At 53.3% G+C, this 27,869-nt stretch overlaps 1 protein-coding gene across 1 annotated transcript; it reads right to left on the bottom strand.

The window, feature by feature from the left end:
* Window positions 1–979: 979 nt before the first annotated feature.
* ETF1 (eukaryotic translation termination factor 1) lies at window positions 980–26,877 on the bottom strand. Its single transcript, XM_066197107.1, has 10 exons — window positions 26,607–26,877; window positions 12,683–12,858; window positions 11,791–11,930; window positions 8,429–8,567; window positions 7,343–7,533; window positions 6,731–6,860; window positions 6,211–6,366; window positions 5,579–5,643; window positions 4,324–4,471; window positions 980–3,009 (listed from the first exon to the last, which is right to left on the bottom strand). The coding sequence occupies exons 1-10, from the start codon at window positions 26,690–26,692 to the stop codon at window positions 2,927–2,929; spliced, it is 1,314 nt and encodes a 437-aa protein (XP_066053204.1). The 5' UTR covers window positions 26,693–26,877; the 3' UTR covers window positions 980–2,926.
* Window positions 26,878–27,869: the final 992 nt, after the last annotated feature.

Genomic DNA, 27,869 nt, shown 5'->3' with positions numbered 1-27,869 from the left:
AGGGGTTGGCCACAGGAGAAGCCAGAGAGGTCAGGGCAGGCCCAGGGGGCCAGGACTCATCTGTCCGGGTTGGCCCGGCCCCAAGAGGCAGAGCAGAAAAGGCTTCTTGAAAAAACTCCGTGGGGTTCTGGGATGTTAAGGGCAGGGTGCTGCTGCTGCAGGCTGTCCTTCCTCTGCCTCGGGTGTTCAGAGCGCCCCAGCTAACACAGCACAACACAGCACACCTGCCCTTGGACTCTTGCTTGGATTTCTCCCACCTTCTGAAGTCAGTTTTAAGCTCCAGCTTCGAAGAGCAACTCAGTGTGCTGGAGAAACACAGGACCATGGAATCCCTGAAGCTGGAAAAGCTCTCCCAGCCCATGGAGTCCCAGCTGTGCCCCATCCCCACCTTGTCCCCAGCCCAGAGCACTCAGTGCCACCTCCAGCCCTTCCTGGGACACCTCCAGGGATGGGCACTCCAAACCTCCCTGGGCAGTTCCCATCCCTGAGCACCCTTTCCATGGGGAAATTCCTGCTGCAGTCCACCCTGAGCCTCCCCTGGCCCAGCCTGAGGCCGTTCCCTCTCCTCCTGTCCCTGTTCCCTGGGAGCAGAGCCCGACCCCCCCGGCTGTCCCCTCCTGTCAGGGAGCTGTGCAGAGCCACCAGGTCCCCCCTGAGCCTCCTTTTCTCCAGGCTCAGCCCCTTTCCCAGCTCCCTCAGCCTCTCCTGGGGCTCCAGCCCCTTCCCCAGCTCCGTTCCCTGCCCTGGACACGCTCCAGCCCCTCAGTGTCCTTGCTGCAGTGAGGGGCCAGAACAGGACACAGCCCTCAGGGGCCTCAGCAGGGCCAGCACAGAGAAAAAGATCCAGAAACACAAACCAAGAGCTCTTTCTCTCAGTGCAAGAGCTGCCTCCATCCTCCAGCCCTGAAGCTGGCACTAAGCTGAGAGCAAAAAGCAGGAGTTTCCTGGACTAGAGAAAATAAACCAGGAGTCTGTACTATATTCTTAAATATGGTTTAATACTCTTCTCCATTTCTGTACATCACAACACCAAGATATCACTGCTTGGGATCTCTCTGCAGAGGCTATATAGTATGCGAAGGCTAGGATCTCCCACCCCCACTGAGTGTGTTTGCATGTGTAAGTGTAATACATATCAGTATATATTGATATACAGATCAATATATAATGCAATATATATCACTGAAGAGAACACATTGATTAAAGAAATACAAAAATTTGGCATCATTTCCAAACTTAAATAGTAAAAATAAAAACTACAAAAAGGAGCTGCATACCCTAATGTATCATGTGAAACAACAAGCAGTATATTCAAAAATGTAAATTTACATCCAATTTTTGTGGTCTTGTCATGTCACATTAGACCCATTTACAATGGCAAAATCCAGAACATACTGCTGTGAGGGCCAGGGCTGTGCTCAGCCCTGAGCAGACCCAGCCCTTCCTCCTGGGAGAGATTCCAGCTTGGATGTGAGGGCAGCAGCGAAGCCGCCGGCCACATTAGGGACCAGGGGGACAAATGGTATTGCTCACAAGGACAGGAATTTTGGACCTCAAACAACAGCGTGGCAGAAATTTGAAGAGAAGCTCCCTCTGTTCAAGTGAACCAGGACAAGAGGCAAAGGTTTGCAGCTGGAACAGGAGCTGCTCCTGAGGGAAGCACCGGGAGCGACGCTGGGAGAGCCCCCAGGGAGGGAGCAGGACCTGAGCTGTGCCACTGCTCCCCTGGGACAGGACCTGCCCTTGAGCCACTGCTCCCACGGCCTGCACGGTCCCTGACCCTCAGAGTGTCACCCGCAGGCTGGACACACCCCAAGGATGAGCTCCCTGACCTATGGATGCTCTGTGGAAGAGGCAGGACACAAAGCCTGGGCAGTCTGGGATCATCCAGAGGTGATCCTTTACGCCCTGAAGGGCACATCCCCACAGGACAGACTCTGCTGGGAGCTGGGTGTTCCCAGGGCTGTGCCAGCACTCCACGGATCAGAATCAAATATTCCACACTCCCAGCACTAATTCAGCCTTCACTGACTCAGTATTCCTGTCAAACACCCACTTCCATTAAAGACCTGTGGGCTCAAACTCACATAATCAAGGAAACCTTACGCAGTCCTAAAGCAAAAAGAAAAACTTACTGAGGAACAAAAAGCCAAGTGTACCTTACTTCACTGAAATCTCATGTTTATTTTTGTCAAGACTGAAAAAAAAAAAAAATTTCCTGAAGGCTGCACTGCTCAAATCCAAATTAAGCCCAAGACTCCAGCAGCATTTTCATTGCAATCCATGAAGTGCATTTCCTAGTTTGTAAGAGCAGTGTTTCTGCAAATAGATTAAAGCACGTTTGGCTGGTGAGCCTCCCCAAACCATCAGAATTTGCAAGCCACGTGTAACGAACCAGCACTCAGGTGAGTGCCTCCTCAAGCTTTTGAGGAGAATTATGGCTCCAACCTTGTTCAATTTCTTCTGCAGGCTAAGCTGAGAATGCCATGTAAATGGGTCACGGCGCTGCCAAATGCAGCAATTGATTTCTCCAATCAAAGTATAAAGAAACAAAGCAGTAGGATCTTACTTCTATTAATTTTGGAAGGAAGAGGTTTACAGCAGTTAATGTATCATGAAGGTTAAAAAAATCATTTCCATAAAATACAAGAGCAACCAATTTCACCATTGAGTAAAAGTAAAAACTGGGATTCTTTTTAAATTAGTCCAAAGTGGCATATAGGAACTTAGTAGTTTGCTGCTGTACTGACACTATGACAAATCAAAGTGTAGGGTTTTGCTTTCTTAAATCCAAATGCTCGTGGATCAAGTTCTGGAAATGTTCCAATTCTAAGGCAGGGATCTGTTGTGTTTTCCACCATGAGTTTGTTCCTTGGGTTGGATGCTGGAGGGGCGAGGCACGTGTTGCCGGACCCAGCTCGACTACCTAGTAGTCATCAAGGTCAAAAAATTCATCGTCTCCTCCTTGGTATTCCATGCCCTGGAAGTCCACCCGGTACCGCAAGATACCTGCCAAAGAAACAGCCTTTAGCTTCCCCAGCATTCCCACAGGCACAGCTTCCCCAGCCCTGCTTCCAGAACTTCCCAGTGACGCCCAGCTGAGGCCTGGCAGCAGACAGGCAGCTGCTCTGGGAAATGCCACAGGGAATTTACTGCCCAAAGGAAGCAGCACCCACCTGCCCAGCCTCCTCCTGGAAAAGCTGAGCGTGTTCTAGGGCTCCATCTCCACAAAACACCAGTGGCACATCACTGGTCCCAGTGTCACTGTTCAGACCGAGGCCTGGCAGTACAGTCCAGAGGGCAGCTGCCACTGCAGCTCCTTTTACAATGCAGTAAAAGCAGATTAAGTGGCTGTTTTCCTCTTCCCACCCCAAACACCAACCCGGGGTTCTGGAAATCCTGTATCCCTGGAATCATTTACTTAAGTGAAGGAGATTTTCAAGGACATTTCCCTTCAAGCCTACAGGGCATGGGAGCAAAGAGGATCCCACCATGCAAAGAGGCTGAAGACAGTCTTGCAGGAAATGAGAGACTCCTGGAATTACAAACCCTGAAAACTTGGAAACCTGTTGATCCTTATGGAGGCAAACAATCCATGGTTTGCTGCTCCCAGCTGGTGTTCTCTGGGCCCTAGAAATTCCTCTTTGCAATGCACCACCCCCGGTTCACAGCCATCAAAGCTGAGCACAGCCAGTGGCACAGCTTTGCCCTGGAATCCCTGCCCAGGCAGGACATGGAGCACGGCACTGGTGTGGACAAAACCCGCCCAGGATTAGTCAGACTGGCACAGGAACCACCTGCACCTCTGCCAGGCATGGCTGATGCTCAATGAGCTCCAGAGCAGGACTGGCTTTCAGAGGCCCCACTGCTCCAGAGGATGGACTTTTCTTTCGGAAAGAAGCAGAAGGTCAGGGAGCAAAGTACAGGGAGGCTCTGAGAGATGAGCCACAGCTCCAAGTGCTTCAGGAACAGGACTGGTGGCTGTGAGAGCCCCCTGGGCAGGGCAGGGGCTGCCACCAAGCCCCTGTGCAGACAGAGCTAGGCAGCCCCGAGCCCTCCTGAGCTCCAGCAGCTGCACAGGGGGACAGCCCATCCCTGAGCCCTCCACAGGACACAGGGAGTGAGGAACACAGCTGGAAAGTGACAGGGCCCAACAAGGACCATCATCCTGCTGGACAGGGAATGAATCCACCCTGGTGAACACAACTGTTTCTTGAACTGGTTTCACAACTAACAGGAATAAAATTAATCCCACTCGTGTTGGCACCAGATTATCAAACCAATCACTAAACAAGAGAAACACATTTTCCTCTTGCAGTTTACCTCCAATTCCTCCAAATCCTTTCACAAATTGGGATCCTTCTTGTGATTTGTCTGTAACAATTTCCAATGTTGCTCCAAATTTCTTGTAATTGTTTGCAAACCACTCCAGGAGGGGCATACTTTCTATGAGTTCGTGTTCCTGCCCAGTCTGTGGAGACATTGGAAGGGAGAAATAAATAAAAAAACCCTGTTACTGTGTGTTCAGCACTGAGAAAATCCCCCCCAAAGCTGGCTCCATGGCTTTGTCAGCCCTAGCAGGGACAGCAGCCCTCATGCTCCACAGGGACATTCCTGGCACAACTGCACTAGGCAAGGGCAGGCACAACCACCAGCTCCTGGCGCTACAAAATTCATCACTGACAGTGTTTTGGGCCTGGAATATGAAATTTAGTGAAGAAGCGGGAGAAAAACTGCCTTGATTCTTCTGCTCCTCTGCCACCCCATGCTACATCTCGGTTTCACTGCTCATTCAGACTTGCTCTGCTCCCTGCACAGATTCCAACCTCCCTCATCCACCAGGCCCTATCCTCAGGCAGGAACACTGATCCATGCAAGCAGAGCCAAAAGGCACCATTTTCTAAGCAGGAAGTGCAGTGAATATTGTGAAATAAAACCACCTCACTGCAGTTAACACTGCAAACCCTCCATGCACAGCAGGGATTGCCAGTCCTCCCTCCAGGAGGGAGAACAGCTGGAAACGGCCCCACTGTACAACCCAAGTGGGACAGATCCCCACCCTTTGGGCAAGGGACACTTTTTTTCCCAGTTTATGCTGCAAGGTAACACAGACCCCTGGTCCACGAGGGCTGTTTGACCTGCACAGGCAGGAAACTCAGGCAGCAAATGACAGTTCCCCATGACAAATACATCCCAAAGCAGACAGTCCCTTGGCACCTGATCCAGGTCATGATTCCCGACCTCACAGTGGTTCTGCACGACCAAATCAGTGCCCCACAAGCAGCACTCAACGGTCTGGGCTTTGCCTGCATGGTGGCCACCAAACCCTTGCAGGTGATGATTTGGTGGTGGTCAAAGATCCCACACTGCCCTTTTACACAGCCTTGGCACTGGCAGCAAGGAGGACTGGAGAAAAGCAGGTGTAGAACCCAGGGGCTGCACAGGGCTCCTGCCCTGAGGTGTCACTGAGTGCCAGAAGGTCACTGTGCTCAGGTGCCTGGGACAACCTTAGCCCAGGTGTCCAGAGCTCTGCACCAGCACACTGAGAATGAACCCAGAAGCCTCAAAGCTGAAATACCTCCTTGTCTGTGAAGTGGGATTTATCCTTCTCTTGCTCTGGTGTCAAATACAGGATCTTCTCCTCTGAGAAGGGAGAAAAAATTATAATATTAGTTTGGGTAAGGCTACAAGACGCAGTTTAAAGACAGCAGGAGACTGTGCAAAGCCAGCAACTACAAAACAGGGGGTCTGGGCATGGCCACTGCCTTCCTTCCTCTCTGAAGCTCTGTGAGCAACTCCACAGGGCACAGCAGCAGAGAGCAGCTGCAGAGCCAACACAGAAAGGGATAGGTCCTGCTGCAGGCCCAGCCTTGGTCTGCAGGCACAGGAATTGTGTTTTTGGCCGCAAGGTCACTTCAGTCTCCCCTCTGGTATCACACTCACAAAGCTGGAAGGAGGTTCCAGGCTGGGCCTGTCACCAAGTGCCTCCCTGGCACCGCAATTCCCTCTGAGCACTGGAACCCTGCTCGTTCCAGCTTTTCCCCCAGAGGGGCTGGGAAGCTGCAGGCCAGTGACCTGCAAAGTAACACAGACCTGCACAGCATGGCTGCGATCGGATGTCCTCAGGGAGCTCCTCCAGCAAACCCATCCCAGTGAGGCTCCTCAGGTGTTAAACCCCGAGAGCTTCCAGTGTCCCAGAGCACCACGTACCCTCTGTGCCTTGGCAGTGCAGGACGTATCTCATGATATCCAGGTTTTCATAGACTATCAGGATTTCTACTGCTCCCATTTCCAAAGCTTTTAGTGTATCTTCCACACCAAAGCAGTACTTCCCCGTGTCCTGGCTGATCTCATCGAAGTATCGTCCTGCAGAGCACACAGAGCCTGCCATGAGCACTCAGCACAGCACACACACTTCAAACAAGGGTCATCTGAATTCAAGAAACTGTGAGAAGCAACTGCCACCAGAAGGCCTGGAACTAAGGGGATCTCTGATGGAAGGATAGAGGAGGTCCAAGAAGTCTGGTGAGGAAAAGGAAACCAACAAAACCCCCTCAAATTTGCCACCCCTGAGGTGTCCAGGTGGCAAAAAGAACCGCTGCAAGTCCCAGTCTCAGCCAGCATGGCAGGGCTGGGGCAGCACAAGGGCACTGCCAGGAGGGCGAGAGCAAGAGCAGCACACTCAGTGCCACACACCTGGCTCAGCAGGAGGCTGCAGTGCATCACCTACCTATTAGCTTTTTCTCTTGGATGAATTTCACATTGGAGAGGACCTCAGTTGACAACTCAATTGCTTGATTGAAGCCATTTTCTCCTCCATATGAAATATCAACTAGTTTGAGCACTTTGGATTGCAACCGCTGAAAGAGGAGACACGAAAACATAAATCCACAGCAGAGCAGGGCTGCCAGCCTCCTCACCCTGCCACGGGAGTCACTTGCACTCATTACTGCACTTCACCTGAGGCAGAGGGACCTCTGAATGCACAGTACTGAACCACAATTTTCAGGCAACAGGGACAAATTAAGTTTACTGGAGTTTAATTCCAATAAAGCTTCTGCTTTAGATTTGGGAACACAAAGAATGCAAATGCCAGTTCCAAACCAGGGAGGACAGATTTCTTTTGGCCCTGTTTTAAGAACAGGAGCTCTCAGCTCCCTGCAGGAGGTATTAGGAATGGGAGACTTCTTTGGATACATGGCATTTTTAGTTTTGATCAAATCTCTTCAGACACCAGAGTTACATTCCTCTGGAGGAGCATCTCGTATCAGAGCTACTGCTACAATCACCAGGTCACCACTGACACTCACACATGTGGTTTTGCTCAGAAAAGGCCACTCACCTGATCAAACATGTCGGATTGACTCAGTTCAGTTTTGAAGTCAGCCGAGCCAGCCAGGACGAGCCCGGCCACGTTGACCTTGTCCCCGGAGATGAAGAGCTGCACGGCCGTCTCGGCCACCTTGCGCACATAGTTGTGCCTCTTCTCCATGCGCAGGCGGGCGAAGCGCAGGGCAGACTGACCTCCTCTGCCTGCAGGGAGGGATGGGGCAGCCATGAGGGACCCCCTGCACCCCTGCAGTATCCTCAGGACACAGCTGGCCCGGAATAACCAAAGCCAAGGGCAGCTGCAGCCTCCTGAATTCAGTTTGCCACGAGCTGAGGCAGGGGCTCCCATGGAACACTCAGAGAATAAAGAGGGTTCACTCCCACCAGAAGATTTTTCTCCACAAACGAAAAATGTTTCTTCTCTTTCTATAAAGACTCACAACTCTGTAAAAATGGAACATCTGGGCACGTTCTTTCTCCCTGTACCTTCAGGAGAAGCCATCTCCTTTGTGCGCCTGCCTCAAGCCCTGCTGATGCAGCGCAGCCCAGCAGTCTCTGCTGCACAGCCTCACTGGGGGCAGTGGTTTTGTTTCATTTTGTCCCATCCCACTCTACAAAGGACAGTAGGCCAGGAGTAACAAGAAGACAATTTGCTCAGCTCACCAGTGGCTGGTTACAACACAGCACCACAGAGTGGAACTTGAATTTTCCTTGCTCCACGAGGCCCCTGGCTTCCTGCAGAAAGCAGCCCACTGCTCCTCACTGTGGTGTGCACGCAACACCAGCACATCGAACCTTACTGCCTCCCCTGAGTGGGATTACTACTTGTGCTACTAATACTCAGTTATAACTGTCCCAAAACCAAGTAAAGGGTCAAATGCAGCAAGAAATAAAAAGTGCCACTTCTAAGACCAACTGCATTTTACTGTGATTCATTAATTCTGACAGAAGGCTCAGACTGGAGGCTTTGCTGTCAGATTCCAAGGGAGCACAGACTTGAGCAGAGCTAAACCCCCACGGGCCAAGTTCCCCATTTCCACGCTCACATCCCAGCCCAGGACAGGCTGCTGCACTCAGCAGAGACAGACATGTGTGTTACCGTGCTTCTTTGGAAGATCCACAGTGAATTTGTGCAGCACTTCTCGTGTGTTTCCTTGGAGAGTTCCAAAGAGTGCCCCACTCCCATCTATTACAATAAAGCCAAACTTGCTGTCGTCGGAGAGCAGCGCCGTGAGGGCCTGGAACAGAGAGTGAGGCTGTGAGGGAGGGCCTGGCTCACACAGGCACCGGGGACAGCACAGCCCCAGCTCACAGCTGCTTGTGGGTGTTTTTTCATTAACAACGTGGAGGAAAAGCAGCACATTCAGGAGCCATAACCGTTCCAGATCAGTACAGAATCCCAGGATTGTCTGAGTTGGAAGAGACCTTAAAGCCCGTCCCATTCCACTCCCTGCCATGGGCAGGGACACCTTCCACTGTCCCAGGCTGCTCCAAGCCCTGTCCAACCTGACCTTGGACACTTCCAGGGATCCAGGGGCAGCCACAGCTTCTCTGGGCACCCTGTGCCAGGGGCTCCCCACCCTCACAGGGAACAATTCCCTCCATACATAATCCCATACAACACTGCCAAGAGCACAAAGGAAACTCAAGTTTAATCTTGATCACAATTTCCCGGCTTTGCCAGTTCCCCACCTGAGGTCACGGGCAGGTGTGACAGCAAAACCCCAGAGATGGGCTCTGGAGAGTGTGAACCCACCTCTCTGAGGCTGCCTCACATCTCTGGCTGGCACAACTGGACCACTAACTCTCCTGGCATTCCAGTCAGGAAAGCAGGATTTGCTCAGTTCATTGTCAGATCAGTTTTGTACTCCAAAGCACTGACACAGCCTCCCTACCATCACCACTGGTCTGCTGCACCTGCTGACTTCAAGTCCCACAGGCAGAATGATGAAATAAATCTACAGTGGCTGGGGCAAATTCAGCCTTACAGAGCACAAGGAGCAGCAGCAATAATTGCCCTGTGCATAACTGGCTGTGAAGAAGACAGCCAGAACATTCGCTGCAAAAAGAAGCTATCCTTCAATTTTCCTCCCTTTAAAAAGGCAGCTGAATATTTCCCTTAAGGTCATTCAAGTTGCCCAACCAAAGCACAGTGCAGTATCAAGGTTTTCGAGTCGATGTTGCCCAAGCACCCAAAGTTTCTCAAGGCAATCTCTCAGCTGCTGTTCCCTCAGGGGCTGTCTGAGTGGGCAGACACATCCAGCACGCACACACACACACACACACTCTGCTCACTCACACACGCCCAAAAAAGCAATAGCCAGAATCCTCTTTCTGGCTGGCAAAACCACATCAGTGGGATGGGGAACTTGTCAAAACTCCAGATTGCTTGAAGTCACCAGTTTAACACTGAAAGTGATGGTGCTGGGTTACTGCACGGGACCTTGAGCTGCCTGCAGGGCTGTCAGCCTGATTATTGGGCTGAACTGAAAGGATAAAACCTATCAGTCATCCTCTTCCAAAATCCACACAACCCAGACTGCAGCTCTCAAGCTTAGAAGAAACAGAGGCTAAGGTTTAAAGGAATCTCCTGGCCAAAGTAAATATTCTGTATTAATTCCTCAGCAGTGGGATGAATGAGAGGAGGAAGTGGCATATTACACTGCCATCTATTTAACTGGGACAGAGCCAAGCAAAACGTGTGACTGGGATGAATGCTCCAGCCAAGGTATCAAAGTAAGCCATTGTAAATCCTACCTCTCAGACACATATCAGGGCTCACAGCCTCCTGGGGGAGTTACTTCAGTTTCACACAGGCAATAAAATATCTAGAAGAAATCTTATCAGATGCTCTTGCCAGGCAGCACATGACTACAGCTCTGATGTTCTTGATTTCCTCTTCTTTTCGTACAGTACCAATGATCAGTGATGCCCTGATCAGCTCTGTCAGCAATTGCACCGTTTGACAGGTCAAGCACCAAGAAGGGACTATTGCCTTTGTTCTGTTCCTTCAGCCTGGACTGAGCTTCCTCTCTGCAGCTGTAGCCCAAGGGTAGCTCCTCCTGCTGCTCCTTCACACCCAGACTTTCCCAGGAAAGCTGTGGGCGCCCAAGCAGCTGCCCTGGCTGTCAGCTCAGCTGGGGGAACCACGGGGTTCAAAGCTCCACAGCCAGAGAGGGGCAAAGCCAGAGCTCCCAGCCCCCAGCAGGCTGCTCCAGCCCCAGCTGACTCTGCAGTGCAGGCAATCCCCAGGGAAACAACCCCACACCCCACAGCCAGGGGAGAGCACAGAGCCCGTGTAGGGAAGGGCTGGCAGTGATCCCACCATCGGGAGCAGCAGTTCCCACAAATTCCCCTCAGGTCACTGCCACACTGGTGAGCAGTGCCACACACCAGCACCAGTGGATTTGCAACTGCTCCTGGGAACAGCCTGCTGGGCACTTCTGTATTGAATCAGTGCCCTGAGGCAGCAGCTGCAGAGACCAAACGAATGCACCTCCTGACAGGGCAGGAGGAAACCCAGCACCCTCCCACTGCCCAGCTTCCCTGGGCTTGGCATCCTGGCTCTCTACTGAATTCTCTTCTTTGCCTCTGGCTTTCACTCATCTATGGACACATGGACCCGGCAGAACTCCAGACCCGTGCCTGTGCACAGGTTTTTATTCCTGGGAGGTCAAAGGCATGTTGGGATTTCATCCTCCCCTCTCCGTGGGAAACAGAACAGTAGGGATGGACCTCACCCGTGCAACAAGCACACCTTTCCCTGCTGTACTCCTGCCCTCTGGAAGCCACTTATGGATCACATCTCCACAGACCCAAGCAGACAAGCAGAACTACATCACTGGAGGGCCTGCCAAGCCCATGTCACACGAGTTTGACAACAGGCAATCAAGTCTCAGGCCGCACAGTTATCATGAGGAACATCAAGGATGTGAGGGGCAGTGCAAACATTGAGACCTTTGCACCTGCCTGAGCCAAAACAGCCTCAGAAGCAATACACTGACTGCTGTAATCCACGTTTCTTTCAATATGCCTCAAACCATTCATTTAACTTAATCAGATGTCGGATAAAAATAATCCCACTTCCCCCCAGACAGATTAGGCACATGCCAGTTCTCCATCAAGGCTCTCAGTTAACACATCTGATAGCAGGACTGGAACACTGATATTATCTTGGCAGTATTTTAAAGGCTGACTTGGAATAATATCTCTGGGCCTCTGTGGGTAAGAAAAAACCACCCTTCCTCCAGGTACAGAGTGGAGCTCCTGTCGGTGGGTTACACAAACTCAGGGGTGGGAGGAGCTGGGCAGTCCCTCAGCTCCTTCCAGCAGGCATTCCCCACCTCTGGCCAGTCCCAAGCCATCCAGTGGCCTCCCCAGGGCATGTTCCTGCTGCTCTCCAGGCTCAAGCACAGCAAGGCTGTGCCCAGACCTCGGCTCCTGCAATGGGAGAGTCCTTACCTCTGTGTGGAATTTGTTGTCACACAAGTACAACGACGTATTGATTGGTTTGAAAGGTTCAAAGTCAATGTTGACTTTCTTCTCTTTTCCTTCTTCTGTCACAATTGTTCCACAGTAAACAACCAGACCATTTGGAGGTACTACAAACGACACAATGCAGGTTTAGATCACTAAGGAACGTGGCAAGCTGTACCCATCAAAAACTGACTGCCAGCCCTTGAGACTCAGAGCAGAGCTGAAATTCAAGCTCCCAAACTTTTCATTTTTCCCACCTCATTCCCTCCCAGGTCTCTACAATGGGAAACAAACTCATTTAGTGCACTTGTAGCAGACATGCACCTGCCTGTTAAACCCAGGAGTTGGCAAGTTCACAGTACCCAGAGAAAGGCTGAGCAGCCCCTGAAGCTTTGCTGGTCCCCACAGAGAGATTTGCAGAGTGACCATCCCAGGGAAGGCCACAGGCCAGTGCAAAGGCAGTAACAGTGAGCTCTTCTGGGGCTCATCTGAGATGACCTGGGTCTGCCCCTCACAAAGTGATGGCAGCTGCTCAGTGCATAAGGCACACAGAAGTTTCTGCTTGACAGAAAATCACTACTTTTAACACAAATGAACTACTGCAGAATATCCAGCTCTCGAGTCTGGCCAAGTTTAGCAGAGTCAGCGCTAAGAACAGAATCATGACCCCACTCTTTCAAGACAAGGACCACCTTACTATTCTAGTCCCAAAGTCCACCCCTGAAGTAGCCATCCAAGGGCAACATACCTGGAATATCAGTGCAAAACAGCAGCACAGGCCAACAGATTTGATTAGCAGAAAACTGCATAGTGCAGGAACTTAAGGCTGCTTCCAAGAAAGGGAAGTGTGCCAGCATCCATACAAGCTAGAAGTTACCTTTGTTATAGAGTTTCAGTCTTTGCTGTACAGATGTAATGGCTCCCAGTACTGAAAGGCGATTCACTCTTGACTTTATGTTGGAGGCAGTGCCAAACTCGTCCGCTAACATTTTTGCCACTCGCGAGATCTGGTCTTTGGGGGGAATGATCAACGAGATCATGCTGGTACCATTGCTGGAGAGGGAAAAAAGGGATGTGAGCAGGCAGCAAAGCAACAAGCACCCTCACACCATACTTCACATACACAGTTCTCTCCTCCCTCCCCCAAGGATGCTTCTTCACTGTTACTGGGGTAACTCCCCTTCTGCTGGACAACAACGGAAGAGGACAAAAAAGAAAACAAAATACGATCTTCTTCAGCTCAGCCTCTACCAAGCAAGTCCTCCAGAAGCTGTTTACTCTGGGGCACTACTCTGTGAAGAATGAACACATGTACAGACCAAGGGCTGCACAGACCAGTGACTGTCAGCAGAAGGAATGGAAGCAGTTCCCAGAAGAGATTATTTAAAACAATGCAGCCACATACTTCAAGGACATCTTAGAGCCCATTCCATTTGTTCTCAGACAGCTGGAGCACTAAGCAGCCCAAGTGCTGTCTTAACATGTTGTTTTCCTCAGATTAATAGAAAAAAACGGAACGGGAAGGATCCCTTTGTCACAGTAAGTTTTTTCTGCTTTCCCACTATCACTTTTCTTCCCAGAGCAGCTCATCAGCTCCGGCAGCTGCTTTAGCTAAACTGTGCTAAGCACACACTGCTGCTTCACCAGCACCAACCCCAGGCACAGAGTCAGCAGATAAGACCCCACAAATCACAGAACGGGCTTAAATTAAAGGAAAATAAGTTTGATGTTCGTTTTTCCTAGGGCTTTGGGGTGGGTCCCGCAGAAATCTTAATCCCCAAAGCTGCCTCGTGGTTCAAATCCACCCAAAGCCAAAAGGAAAATTGGGGAAGCTCCTATCTGCCTTCCAGCAGGTACCTTCCATTTGCCAGCGAAGTATCCCAGATGTCTGAAGTGCTGCCTCTGCATTGTCTCAGATTTAACCCAGACCTCATGCTTCCCATTAGAGTAATGGCATAAAAATCAAATCCCTCATCGCATCCTCCAGCCCTCTCAAGGGCAAACCAGCTAAGCTCTGTGAAAAAGCCTTTTCTCAGGATTCTGAGTCAGAGAGCCAACAAAGTGCTTTTCAGACATCAAACCCCAGGGTTTTGCTCTTCTACATTTCTTATGGGAGGAGGAGCTACCCCAGCCCCTGCTCACTGCTGTTTCAGGCTGTCATGCACCAGTGTCCTGCTGAAGTGTTTGGGCTACAGAGGCAGCGGGGAAGTGCTTTAAAAAGCATCACTTCATTAGCCTCCTTACACAAATTGTACAGCCCTCTCCCAAAGATCCTCAATCCAGGCCAAGTTGAAATGGAGGCTGGTAGGTCAAGTAAGTCCCTGACCTTAAAGACAACTAATTGGTTTTAATATCCGAGCTCCCCATACACACCAGTCAAAGTCACAAAGCCACACCGGCCGTGCTATTCCCAGGAGGAGCTCTGAGCCACGCTGGCAGTTCTCAGGCCTCCAGGTCACCCCAGCCAAGCATACTCCACATCCCACTCAATTAAAGCAGTTACCCACCCCAGTGAATGGCACCAGCCCTAGGGGACAGATAATGGCTATCATTCCCAGCAGGCTCCTTTGAGCAAGAGGCTGATCAGAATGAAAACAACTCTTCCCCACTTTTCTGAAAGTAGCACTCCTGAGTTATCTCCTCCTCTGAAAGAAGAAAGTCGTAGGACTTCCCATAGATTAGAAAGCTCTGCCCATCACACCTAACTTCTGGTGTTCCCTAAGGGCATCCCAGTGTGGCAGGTGGGAGTGGGACTGTTACACCCCTTGGGCACTCCATAGCTCTCCTGCTAGGAAGAGATTTCATACAACTGTTCCTGAATTGAGGACAGAGGGGAAAGAGCAGGGAGCAAGTCGTGTCACAAGCTGCCTGGAGGAAGAGCCCAATCCCCCCCACCTACAAACTCCTTAAAAGAATTTGCAGAGAGCAAGAAAGTCCCCCCGAGTCTCCTTTCCTCCAAGCACAGCCCCCCTAGCTCCCTCAGCTGTTCCTCACAGGACTGACTCTCCAGACGCTTCCCCAGCCCTGTGCACAGCAAGGAGGAAGGCTGGGTGTGCACTCCCAAGAGCAATTCCTCAGGAAAAAGTCATTTGAAAAGCTCCCTTCAGTTTTCAAATGCAAGTGACCCTTCAGATGCCAGCCCCTGGCCTTGTGCTGTGCTCCACTGCCCCACAAACACTGGTGCCAGCACTGAGCACCCACTGGATCCTACTGGGACCACTGAACTGGGAGTTATTTATCCCACACACAGCACCTCATCCATCAGGGCAGGGTCACAGCACTACCACCCCAGGTAACACCGTGGCCTTCACGAGCCCTGGTGATTTTTTACTGCAAACAAACAAATGAAAAGGGTCTCAGAGGATGCACTCCCCCTCATTTAAATCTCCAGTTAGTTCAACACAGCACAGTACTGCGCCTGGGCAAATTTGCCTTCAGCAAACTCCAGTCTGGATTTGTATCCAAAAGCACCTTCCACTACCAACATCAAGTGCACTTCTTGGGTTTGGCCTGCTTCGCCACTATTTACACAGCCAGAGCTATTTCAGGCTCTAACCAGTTCCTGCAGAATCCAGCAAAACAGCTGGCATGGAGCTTGCCACAGGAGCAACCTTCCAGGCTGCTGGAAGCCTCACGCACAAGGAGCCAGCCAGTTTGTCACCATGTCCCCAGGCCCCCAGTACCCCAAGGGGTCACTAAACAACCAAACAACCAAAGACTGAGACCAGCAAGACACCAGCTGAAGCAGATGGGCACCGGCACTCGGTGGCTGCAGAACTCCCTCACACTCTGCCAACACCTCATTAGCCGACCATGGAAGAGCAGCTTTCCTCTCTCGAAGCAAGCTTGTACCTGTATGTCACCCTAATGCAGCATGGCAGGGTCTAAAAACCCTGTGGTGCATCTGCTAAACTCATCCCAAGGAGACTAAATGCAGCAAAGAGTTTCTAAGAAAGCTGCTGTTCAAAAACACTCAGAAAAAAATAGGTTATTCTACAGAGTAAGGTAATTTCTAAGTCTCCTCTGGGTCTTTGCAGCCTCAACAAGATAAAAGGTATTTCTGCAAATCCCACTCTGTCCCCTCTGGAGCTGAGGGTTCCGGAGTACACTTGCCTGGGAATGAGGTAAGGAATTTCCCCATAACCATGCTAAGGCTTCCCAAAGGGGGGCATGGTTGCACCACACACCTGCTGTGGGGGACAACCAAGTGATCTATTGAGATCAGGGGCACTGCTCACATTGACAGCTCCGGGTCAAACGCGCCAGGAGCTGGCTCTGCCCTGCACCACCCACAGCCCTCCCAAAGGGAGCATGGATCCCATCCCAGACTATATCCTGATTTCACAGCACTGCTGAGGTGTCCCCTGGTTCAGCACACACAAGGTCCACCGGAGCAGCTGGGAGCTGATGCTTTCAGACCGAGCTGGGCCAGGGGCTTGCAGGGCTCCAGCCAGCTGCTGTCCCTGTTCTGGCCAAAGAGCTGCCAGTGCCATCCAAGGCCAGGATGCCGCAGGAGGTTTGCTCTGGAGGGAAGCAGCATCCCAGCCCACAGGACAGCACCACGAGTGCCACTGCTCAGGGGACTGGGGCAGAGGAAATCGTCAGGAGCATGAGGAGCACCAGCCCACGCACTAAAAGCCACCAAGGGGGCAGTTCAGTGCCAGCTCTGGGGAGGCAGAAGGCTTGCACTGCTGGTACTGCTCAGGGAATTAGCTCAGATTTATCAGCACCTGCCAGGAGCAGCATTAGGTATGTCTACGAGAGAGAATGAGGATCAAAGCTCCAACTTTCCCACACCACAGCAGGTGAGCTCTACCTTTCTCCCACAGTGTGCCAGAGGGCTGTTTGAGGGAAGAGGGGAAGCAAAAATAAGCACACTTTGCTCTCTGGAGACAGCAAGTTCTTCAGAAAATCAAGGCTTGTGGATAGGACAGCCTTTCTATTATTAAAACTCCAACGTTACTACAGTTGGAATTTCAGACAACTGTGCCACCAAACAGCTTCCCCAGACACAGAGAGACCTCAGAGCAACTGCTGACAGGTGATCAGAGCAAGTGGCAGTGTGGGCAGTGCTGAACCACCACTAACCCAGTCCCAGGAAGTCGCAGAGGAGAGCCGTGCCACTCCTCCTGCAGGCAGCTGCTGCGGCACCCGAGCAGCTCCTTTCCCTGCAAGGGAAGGTGGGATCACCCAAGAGCCCTCCCTGTGCTGTGTGTGCAGGCCAGGAGAACCGCTGGGTCCCTCCCAGGAGCAGGGACGGCCCAGAGGATGGTGGCACCCGCTGCGTCCCTGTACCCAGCCCAGGCCACGCTCGGTACCAGGAGCGGGGCCCTGTGCATGTGCGCTGTGCTCCAGCACCAGGGAGGCACCAGAGCAGGAGCCAGGAGCACAAAGCAGGCACTGCACCCATCTGGGAGGGGCTGCACCCTGTGGCTGCTTTCCATGACAGCTGCCAGAGGAGCCTCCTGCTCCGGGTGGCCACCTCCACCTGCCGGGCTTTGTCACCACGTTCCTATTCTCCTGCCACCAGAAGGAACCGCTGAGCACATCTTTAGACCTTCAGCTTTTAGCTGGTATTAGACAGTGATGTAGTGGTTTTCCAAAAGGCTCCTACCACCTTACAGAGCTGTGCCATTGAAATGGGTCCTGCCACACCCCACGCCAGCAGCCACCACAACTCCCCTCCACCTGGTAGACAACCACCGGCACTCTGAGGAGGAGCAGCCAGCCAACTTGTCTCCTGCAATTTGGGCTATGAGCTGGCACAGGAGAGCATTAATTTCACAGCCTGCTATATAAATAGCAGTGACTAGCCTGCCCTGTGCTATCAGAAGAGACCTGAAAAACAGCAGCTGAGCTGTAGCTGTTCCACAGTGAAACATTTCACACTAACAGCACACTGTGGAATGTGGGATAGAGGCAAGGGAGGGCAGTCATTCCCTGGGACTCAGAATGGGCTTATTTTTACAGGGCATCCTTCATGAGCATCCTGCTTTGCCCAGGAACCAAGGGCAGCAGCAGGCCTGTGTGTGACTGTCAGAGACTAGCAGGAGCACAGAGTCAATAGTTCCCAGATACATAATCTGATCCCAACCACATTCCACAGCCATGAAGCTTTCTATGAAACAACTGTTGCCACACACTGCTCCCAGCCATGTTACCCTCCCCAGGTAAGCTCTGCTGCTCTCCATCCAGGACTGTGCACTACTGGGCAGGCACAACGTATCCCAGGAAGCCCAAGATGCCTGGACAGCCAGGGCTACCCAAGTTATGTGATGGCTAAAGCAGTTCCATGCACAGCCAGCTGCAAGGCAGGTGCCAGCAGAATCTCTGCAATCCAAGGCAGAACTCCATCAGGCACATCCCAGAGGTGCTTCTGAAGCCACATCCACAGTGCTGCAGGCACACGGTACTTCAGAGAAGTCTAAGTTCAGGGCACAGGCCACAAAATCAGTGATGTGAGGAAAGAAGACTTGAGGGGTTTGATGCTGTACCTGAGCAGAGATGTTGAATGGAGTGCCACAACAAGGAAATGTCCTTTGGTAGAGGCAAGTACAAAATTGCTGGTCTGGGTTCCCTCACAACACCCAGGCCATCAGACACTCCCCACTCATCCCTGCCCTGTGTACAAGAGCGCTGACCTTGCCAGAGGGAAGTTCTACACACGCTCTTGCAACTTATGAATTATGGCTGTGGAACAAACGAGTCACAGCTGTGCCCTTTAAAGACTTAATGTCTTTTAATAAGACAAAGCCCTCATCAAACAGAAAGTGGCTCAAGTCCACTTGAGATGCCAAATCTAGAAAGACAACAGCAGATGCAAGAGCTGCACAACTTTTCCTGGAAAAGCTGCTAGGAAAGAGCAGGAAATCTCAAGAGTCCAGGATCCCTCAGTACATGCATGCAGCAGAACTCTGGATCATCTCCTAAATAGTGACATCAAGTCACTCCTCAAAGGCTTCCAAGTCATCCAAAGAAGGATTTGAAGGTATGGAAGGGACCAGTTCCCAAGCGAAAGTAAGGCAGAGTTCACCTCTCTGGATCCAATGACACCTCAGAAGCAGAGAAAAAGGACAAGATCAGGGCAGGGTGGCTATGAGGAGAGTATGTGCAGAGTCAGGAGACCAAGTAATTCATTCTTCAGGAATCCTTTTCATAAGCATCAATTGGAGAAATCGAGCCCACCCCCCCCCCCGAATTGAATCAACACTCCAGACACCGAATTCCTCCATCAGTCTCTGAATGCCACCTCTCCCCTGGACAAAGGAAAACCACTTAACTGCACAGCATGAGACCGTGCAGCTATTCAACCATGGCTCATACAATGCCAGGCTCTTCTTCTGTAGTCCTGCTCCAAAGCCCATGACAGGAATCTCGTCCATCATTCTCCTCGAATGCTGGCAGACTGGATAGAAAAAGCACCTCACGTAACCAGAAACAGCTTGAAGCAGACACTCAGACTATCCTGGAAAGGTATCCTGCCCTCCTACCCTCACCCACTGTCCTTCTCAGAGAGCAAAGGCCTCCAGATGCCAACGAAGCTCCGAGTGCCAGCCAGGGAGAGAAGCACCCAGCCTGGAGCCACCCTGGAAAACACAGTGAGCCTCATATCCTCAGTGCACCCCTAACTCCAGCAGCCAGGGAAAGCTTCCCACAGGGAGGCAGCAAATGGCTGCTCGGCAAAGGAGCAGAGGCAAGCCTGACTGGAGCCCGAGCAGGGGTCAGGCGAGGCAGTGCTCCCCCCTGAGCAGCCGCCAGCCGTCTGCCAGGAGCTGCCTCCTGGGCTCAGCCTCCCTCACTCCCAGGACACAAAGGAGGTGAGACGAGAATCAGGTCACGGACTTCTACTCCTCCACACAGCAGGTTTGGCAGCCTCTCATGTGTCTCAGAGCTGCAGAGGTAGCAGGTGACAGCGAGCCCTTGGGCCTTGGCCACCAGGCACCACCTGCCCAGAGGGACACATCAGCAGCTGTCCCCAACCTGGGGCCGGCTCTGATACTGCTGCCCCGGCCACCACCTGCACCCCCATCCCAAATCAGACGAGCAGCTCCAGGAGCCGACCCCAACTTCAGCCCAAGCACTGAATCAGCACAAGCGCATCCTGCACACCCCACGGAGAAGGTGAATCAATGCTTCTCCAAAATCCTTGGATCAAAAGCAGCACACCACAAAACATAATTGCACAGGCATGTTTTGAATAGGCCTTACTGGCTGCATCTGACCTCATGCAGAAAGCCTGGATGCCCAATTACTGGGAAATGGAACAGACATTTCTGCACTTCAGACATTTGTGACTCACCGGGAGGCTCAGTCTTGCCACAGCTCCCCTGCTCTCCCTCCTCCTTCTCCAATTATTAATGCTCCAAGTTTAAAAGACTTGTTGCATTATGCTAATGGGCCATTTGGGTACAAGACGTACACTGAGGGAGTGAAAACAAATCCAGATTTGCTTATTAAGATGCTAATGCCCCAGAGCTACATGGGAAGAGGTGGCTAACAGGGGGGAAAAGAAATCCAGTTGCCACAGAGCCAAAAAAAAAAGTCTGTCCTCTTTTGAGGTGCTCGTTCGTTCCCATCTCCTACCACGTCATTCCTCAGGGGCTCATTCATTAGCCCGATGTGAATGATGATCTGTGCATGAATCACACTGCTCACTAATGATTCACACGGTTGTAAAAGAGGTACCAGGCTGCTGAACAGCCACAGACACTTGCTGGAGTTCCGATCTGGAGCCACTTTTCCAGCTCAGGTCCTCCTCAGCCACTTGTTGGTGAGCACTCGCCAAACAGCACTTCCTAATGGTTGCTGTAATTCGAAAGGAACATGTACAGCAGGCAGGTGAGAGCCTAGGGTATGTTTTACAACCATTAGACCGGGGCAACCAGCAGGATGTCAATAACCCTCTGGACATTGCCCCTGGCTCCAGCTGTCTTTCCATCTGGCACAGCTTTCTCAGACCACCCACTCTCAGCACCACTGAAACAGGAGGCACGCTGCTCAGTTCTGATCAGCTCTGCTTACATGAAATCCACATTCAGCTTCTCGCCCAGCACTGTGGACACTGGCAGCCTGAAGAGGTCCAACAGAGGAGGGAAATGGTGTGGAAGCAGCTGCTGGACATCCCACGTGGTTTCCTGCCACAGTGCCCTCAGCTCTCCCCTCTGTGCTGGACTGTTTCTATCCCAGCCTCTCTGCAAACACCTCCATCCTCTCCCCACACCACCAGAAGCAAAAGGCAGTATTAACATTACAGCCTTTGCCTCTCACAGAAACATGACCTCCTTCAGGAACTCCCCCTGCCACAGGCAGGATGAGAAGGCACAACTCGGAGAAAGCAATCTGCCTTGGGTAAGAACTCAAACCACAAACTCTGCCCTAAACACTCCATACTAATGGCAGATCACCAAGTCAAAGCACAAAACTCACTGTCAGTAAAGCTCAGTTCCTGTGGACCCTCCTCCTCCAGCCCTTGTCCTGTCCACGTCTCGTATTTCCCACAGTGTGACAGCCCAGCTCAATTCCAGCTGGAGCAGGACTTCTCTGCAAGAGAGGTCCACTGCAGACTGCAGCTCACAGAGATCCTCAAGGCTATCCCATGACTGGCACAACAGCACTGCAACCCAAACACCACAGCACGAGCTGGAAAGCCAACGACCACCTTGGCATGGCTCTGCCCTTCCCAGATGGACCAGCTCACCCAGGCCCGGGGCAAGGCCTCCATCCTACCCCCCATCCCAAGGTGCAAGCTGCACAAACAGCTCCTGTATCAACAGTTAACCCGACCCACAGCTCAGACCCGAGGCACAGCCACAACAACAAACAGATCCTGATAAAGAAGGCAGAGAAAGATCTGCTGCCAGGCTGCGAGCAGGGGAGGGAGCCTCTGGACTGACACGTCTCTGGCAGTGCAGGCAGACACCAGGCAGTGCTGACAGATCTCACCCAACGCTCCTCCTGGTGTATGACACCCCCTTGAGCCAAGAGAGCTGCTCTGGTACCTGCCTGGGTGTGGTGGTGGTGTCACACTGAAGCAGGAGCACAACCTAAATCTGCTCTGCTGTGTCTTGCATGGAGCAGGAGGATCCACACTAAAGGTAACTTGGCTGTGATACTGTCCCACAGTTATCCCAGCACAATTCCACCTTCAGCACCACCAGCAGAACAATCCACCCAGACGAGAGAGCTGCAGGAGCTCTGCCTAACTCAGGAGAGAAATACAGCTCACTGAGGCAGCACCAGAGAACCCCGGCACCACGGCCTCCCAGGACTTTGTTCAAAAGAAGCTGGGAACAAGGCAAAGCTGTACGGGACACACCTGTCACTGACCCCAGTCATCCCCTGACTGCTCCCCAGCAGTGGAGCTGCCACAGCTCTGCCCACAGAGGTGTTAACTCACAGCCAGGTGGGCTCTCAGGCCACTTCTGGAAAGGCCACCATCCTCACAGTGGAACAGGTCAAGACTACCTTATCCCCCAGAACCAGCAGGTTGTCAGAGTACATCTCAGCCCTCCCAAGCTGCCAGCTCCCAGAGCAGCACCATCCCAGTACATCCCAGAAGAAGGTGTGAAGAAGCACAGCCTCCTGTGCCACAAGGCTGGGAAACAGCAGCAGCTTGTGGCTAATTCCAAGGCTGGGCTTTTCCATCAGGACCAGCAAAACTCCAGACAGACCCCATCTGCAAATGATGCCGGGCAAATCTTTTCTGTCTAAGCAACAGGTGGGCTTGTCCACCGTCAAGCAGAACTGTTTCATTTTCCAGGAATTCAAGCAGAACTGTGTCTCGCTTTGCAGGAACCCTCAAATATTTTCAGGCCTCTGTCCTTCGTGGTGACTTTACTTTTACTTCTCTCACTTTCTGTTTCTCCCATATGGAGATGGAAGTCTCAACATGGCAGAATCCAAACCCAGGAACGAACTGCAACACTTTGCTTTCCTCCCAAGGCTCTGGAGACACCAAGACATCTCCTCTTGCCATTTCTCCCTCCTCCAGCTTTGAAAGACTTCTTACAGTTATAACCAAAATATGTTACTTCTTCAGACTTTCATTCCTGCATTTTGCCCTGTTTGACCCACCTTCCAGAGCACATAATTTGGAAAAATGCTCTGCCACACACCAGCCTCAGTTGTGTTTGCAGTCAGCGCCTTCAGAGACACCTCGACCTTCACCTCCTCTTTTCCTGATCCAGTAAAATAACCAACAAGGGCTCCTGTTCCCAACAGAGCAAGCTCAGGACAGGGGAGATGTCTCCAGAGAGCAGGTACCTGAAGGTTTTCTCACTGTAAGGGAGCTCAACACCCTGCACCAGCCGTACTCTCACCCGGGGTCTGGAAGCCCATCTGGCCAGGGAGGTGTCAGTATCATTTCCAAGCAGAGGTGTTTGCAGAAGAAAGCATTTCTAAGATGTGGAGAAGTTTCCAAACATGATTCCAGTGTGATATCTCGGGTCCTCTCCCAGCAAAGAGACTGCTTGTTGTTGCTGATACTTGATTTTGCCAAGCATTTACAGCTTAGATTAGCAGAAAACCCTGCCCATAGCCCAGCTAACTATTCAGAACTGCAGAGACCAAAGGAACAAAGAGGGATTGTCAGTTTAGCACTGACACTGGAAAACTGCATGAAGCAACAGCAGAAAAGCCCGGAGAGAGACGATAAACAGAGTGGCTAATGCTGCTTCTACTTGGGCTGCTGCAGCTCCACAGAGAAAGACACAGCTGCAGCTTCTGGGGGGCCCAGTGTTTACCCAAACCTCCTCTACAAAACCGAACTGCGGACTGAAAGGAGAATGAACCCCTCAGTAGGGCAGAAGCAGAGATGTCTGATGAAAGTCTGAGCGTTCCAAGCTCTCAGAGATGAATGACAAGGTTAAACTTCTGACAAGGCCACAACTGGTTCAGCAGCAGCCTTCTACTCCCATCTTCTTCTGGCCACAAAGGTTAATTGCCTGCAGTGCTGGACTGATCCCTCTGCTCCTCCTCACACCCTGTGCAGAGCCCAGCTACTCCCCTCCACCTCACCAAATCAAAAACACCAACTCAGCCACTCTGTACAGGATCACACAGTTTGAGTTTCCAACTCAACTTTGGAGAGCTGGAAGGAGATAACTTCCGGTTTAGGAAGCAAGACATAGATAACATCTCCTTCTAGTCCCTGTCAGCAGAGACAGGGCTTTGAGGTGGGGTCAGGCAGTTAAAAATTATTTTTCGTTGTTTTGAATTGACAGATTCTTTCTATAGAGATCAATGAGAAAGCCAGGTTTCCTTAGCAGGGCTGGGAAAATAACACAAGGCATTCCTGGTAGGATGTTACCTCCAGGTCTGAGAGGCAGACCTACCCCTGCGGGCCTCCAGCTGATCAGCTTCTGGGAAAGCTGAGGTTTTAATCTTTCCCCTGGGTGCTCTGACCAAGCACTGCCCCTTTCCTCATCAATCCCATAAAAGCACTTCCTCGCTCTCCTGCTCACTTGACTTTGGTTAACACCCTGCAGACTCCACTGAGATTTTACCAAAAGAGCTGGCTAAGAGCAGAGATGCCCCAACCACCACATGCCAAGGGAATGTCTAACTCCAGCTTCCTCCATTTCCCGTCCCTTTGATCCCCTGCAGGAACAGCCAGCACATGAAACTGGGACACTGCTGCTGGGTCACTAATGGAGCACATGAGTAAGGGAAGGTGGGGACGCCAGCAGGGCCCTGGCCCTCCACAACACCCTGCTGCAAGGCTCTGCCCCCTAACCCACCCCAGAACAGGTCTTCCTACTCCACAGGAAGAGGAAGCGACTCTTCCAAAGGCCGGAAAAGCCTGTTCCACTGCCTCGGAGCCTGAGCCTGCTGGGGGCTGAGGCTGCAACCCCTCTTCTCCTTACTGGACTCAAACCCGGATAATTTTGGCTAGGACTCCCTGGAAGACACCGAAGCAGCATCACCTTGCTCAGAGAAGACTTGCTGGCACCAGCACCACCTTCCTCAGGAGCTGGGCTGGCAGCTGGCACAGATTAAATTAAGGGACAGCAGTATATCCACACCCAGGAGATGTGCTGGATTCAGGGGGCACAGCTAAATCCCCTACACGGATCCAACTGTGCCTGTGGCATCTCTGCTGCACCGCAGAGCTGCTCCAGGGATTGCTGGAAGAGGGAAGACAGGACAGACACCTGGGCTGTGGCCCCGGGAAGATGATACCCACAAGAAACACCTGCCCTTCATTCTCCCAGGAGCGCTCCAACACCTGCTGGAACCTTCTCTGCCACACTCACCTATCCCAAACAACACAAGAGCTGACACTGAACTGAGAACGGCTGTAACCAGGGAGAGACAAAACTCCAACTCTGCATTTCCAAAATCCACTCAGACTCTCTCAGTGTTCTTGCACGAAGCTATGTCACAAGCTCCAGCAGATGCCTGGACGTTCCCAAGCCCTTTCAGCTTCCTGGGACCCCTGTGAGCACAACCCACGCTGCCCACACCATGCACAGGCACAGCCCAGTGATCAGCTGGGGCAGCCAAAGTCCACTGTGCCACAGGGAAGGGCAGCCCAGGCTCCCCACTCCCTTCTCCCACCCACCCCACCTGCACAGCTGCATCAGAAATCAGAGTAAAATATATTCAGGTCGACTGGCTCGGGTTCCCCTCCTGCCTGGGTTAGTTTTCAGCTGAATGACTCCACTCCACAGAACAAGCACCAGCACTAAGGACATGGCAAGAGAGCAGCTCAGCCTCTGCCAACTGGCCCCAGGCTTTTGGGGGGGCACAGCCAGCGCTGCCCCAGCTACAGCAACACCTGTTCAGGTGAGCCTGTGGAAACTGGAGCCACAAGGGTGGCTAAGGACTGACCCTTCATTTTTATTTTATCAGGTTGTCTGGCGAGACACATTTTCTTTGCCATTTTACAGCCCCAGAACCTTGAGGTCTCACAATTCCTCAGGCCCACAAGGGCTCCCAACCAATGGAACCAGCTACTGCCAAGCTGCCCTCTCAAACAGGCACTTTTGGCATGGGGCAGGCTGCAGGAACAGACATTCTGGGGGGGGGGGGGACGGGGGGGGGGGGGACACCAAAAAAAATTAAAGTGCAAAGATTAAAGCGGGATAAGAGACTTAAAACTTCCCACAGTCCAAACTTTGGAAGAGCTTGCTTTCAGGTTAATGGAGCTGAGCACCTTCGCTGGGAGGGGAAGGGGTAAGAAAGATCAAATAACTGTTAGTAAGGAAAGCACTGAGTAAGTGCTGCCTCAGCTCCTACCTCCCTGCCCTTACCCCGCCGCGTTCCCCGGCCCAGCCGGTCCCGTGGGAGAAGCCCAAGGCTGCACTGGGGACAGAGGAGCGTCTCCTCCGGCTGGAATCCGCCTTTTCCCGGTGCCAGCTGGCGCGGGACGGCCGGACGGGCCGGGAACGGGGCGGGCACCAGGGACACGCACCTGTGCCACCCTCGCCGGGGCCGCGGGGACCGCCCCGCCCGGGGCCGGCTGCGGGAGCAGCTGCGGGGCCGCGCCGGGGCCGGCGGAGCCCGGGGAAGCCGCGGCCCTTTTCCCGTGCGGGAAGCGCGGTCACGCTTCCTCTCCGCGTCCCGCACGGCCCTGCCCGCCCGACCCCGGCCCGCCCTTCCCGCCGACCCCCGGCCCCGGGCGGCCCCCGGGCCCCACGCGGCCGCACAAAGGGCCCGGGGGCCGGGCAGGGGCGGCCGGGCCGGGGCTGCGCCTCCCGTCCCCCCGCGCCGGGCGGGCCCGGGCAGCGCCCGGCCGCGGCCCCGCTCCAGCCGGGACACCCGGCGCTCCGGGGCGGCGGCCCCGCGGGCCCGGCGCTCACCCGCGGGCCGCCTCCAGGCTCTTGATGAGCTTCTTGATCTTCCAGATTTCCACGTTGCGGTCGGCAGCGCTGGGATCGTCCGCCATCTTCTCCCTCCTCCTCCTCCTCCTCCTCCTCCTCCCGCGGCGGCAGGCGCTGCGGCGGGCGCGGCGGCGCGGGGCGGGCGGGCGGCGCGGAGCGGGGCGCTGGGGCCGGGTGTGTCCCGGGCGGTGCCGGTGCCGGTCGGGCCCCGCCGCTCGGTGCCCGCTCCCCCCGGCGCGCGGCGCTGACGTCGCACGCGGTGCTCGCGCTCCCCCGCGCCGCGCACCATGTGTTGCAATCGCCTCACATGGGGGGCACTTGACGTCACTTCCGGGGGGAGCCGGCAGCGGGGCGCCGCGCCATTGGCCGCCGCCCCTCCCCGCGCGCGCGCGCGGGGCATTGTGGGGCGCGTAGTCCGGGGGCCGCCCGGCGGGGTGGGAGCGCGCGCGCGGATCTCGCGAGAGCTTGAGCGGAACGGCCCGCGCGCGCTTAAAGGGCCCTTGAGGGCCGGCGGGGCCGGGGCGGGGCCGGCAGCGAGCGGGGACTGAGCGGACGGGCGGCAGCGGCCCCGGGGGACAGCAGGGCGTGCACTCGGCCCTGGGACACCCCACAACCTGGCTGCGCGGTCCGTTCCCTCGGGGGAAGCGGCCGCTCCTGGGGACTCTGTGTCACCGGAGAGCTCGCACTGCCCCCCGCGCGAGGCAGGAGGGACGCGGTAATCAATGCCCAGTGCTGAGCACTGCGGGACACGCTCGGCAGAGGCCTCTGGGCTATGTACCTCGGCCAGTGCCCTACCCGTCCCACTGTCCCCTCATCCAGCCACACTGCCCGGGCCTGCGCATGGGGATTCCATCAGAGAAAGTGTCAGAGCCTTGCTGAAGCCGGGAGACAACATCCAGTGCTGTCCCCTCCTCCATCGAGGGGTTGCTCCATTGTGGGAGGCAATCACGTGGGTCAAGCGTGACTTTCCTTTAATGAACCCACGCTGACTACCCCTAATCACACTCTGGGCCATCTCTGTCCCCCCTGCTGGAAACTGTCTGAATGCCAGAACAAAAACCATCCTTTCCTCTCTCCTAGTAGTTGAGCTGGCAGGACAAAGCAGCTGCAAATCCAGTTTTTGTTCTAGCCGAAGAGACGCAGAGTAAGAGATGGGGGAAAAGGGGACACAGCTACATTTATGCACCTCCCTGGAAGGCTGGGCTGCTGAAAGTAAATTGGGCATTTAGAAAGGCTAAGCTC

This window comes from Chamaea fasciata, unplaced genomic scaffold (assembly GCF_029207755.1).
Source record: "Chamaea fasciata isolate MVZ Bird 193981 ecotype frontalis unplaced genomic scaffold, bChaFas1.0.hap1 SCAF_15, whole genome shotgun sequence".
Classification (NCBI taxonomy): Eukaryota; Metazoa; Chordata; class Aves; order Passeriformes; family Sylviidae; genus Chamaea; species Chamaea fasciata.
Note: the sequence above shows the minus strand (reverse complement) of the source record. Positions and strands in the feature narration are given on the sequence as shown.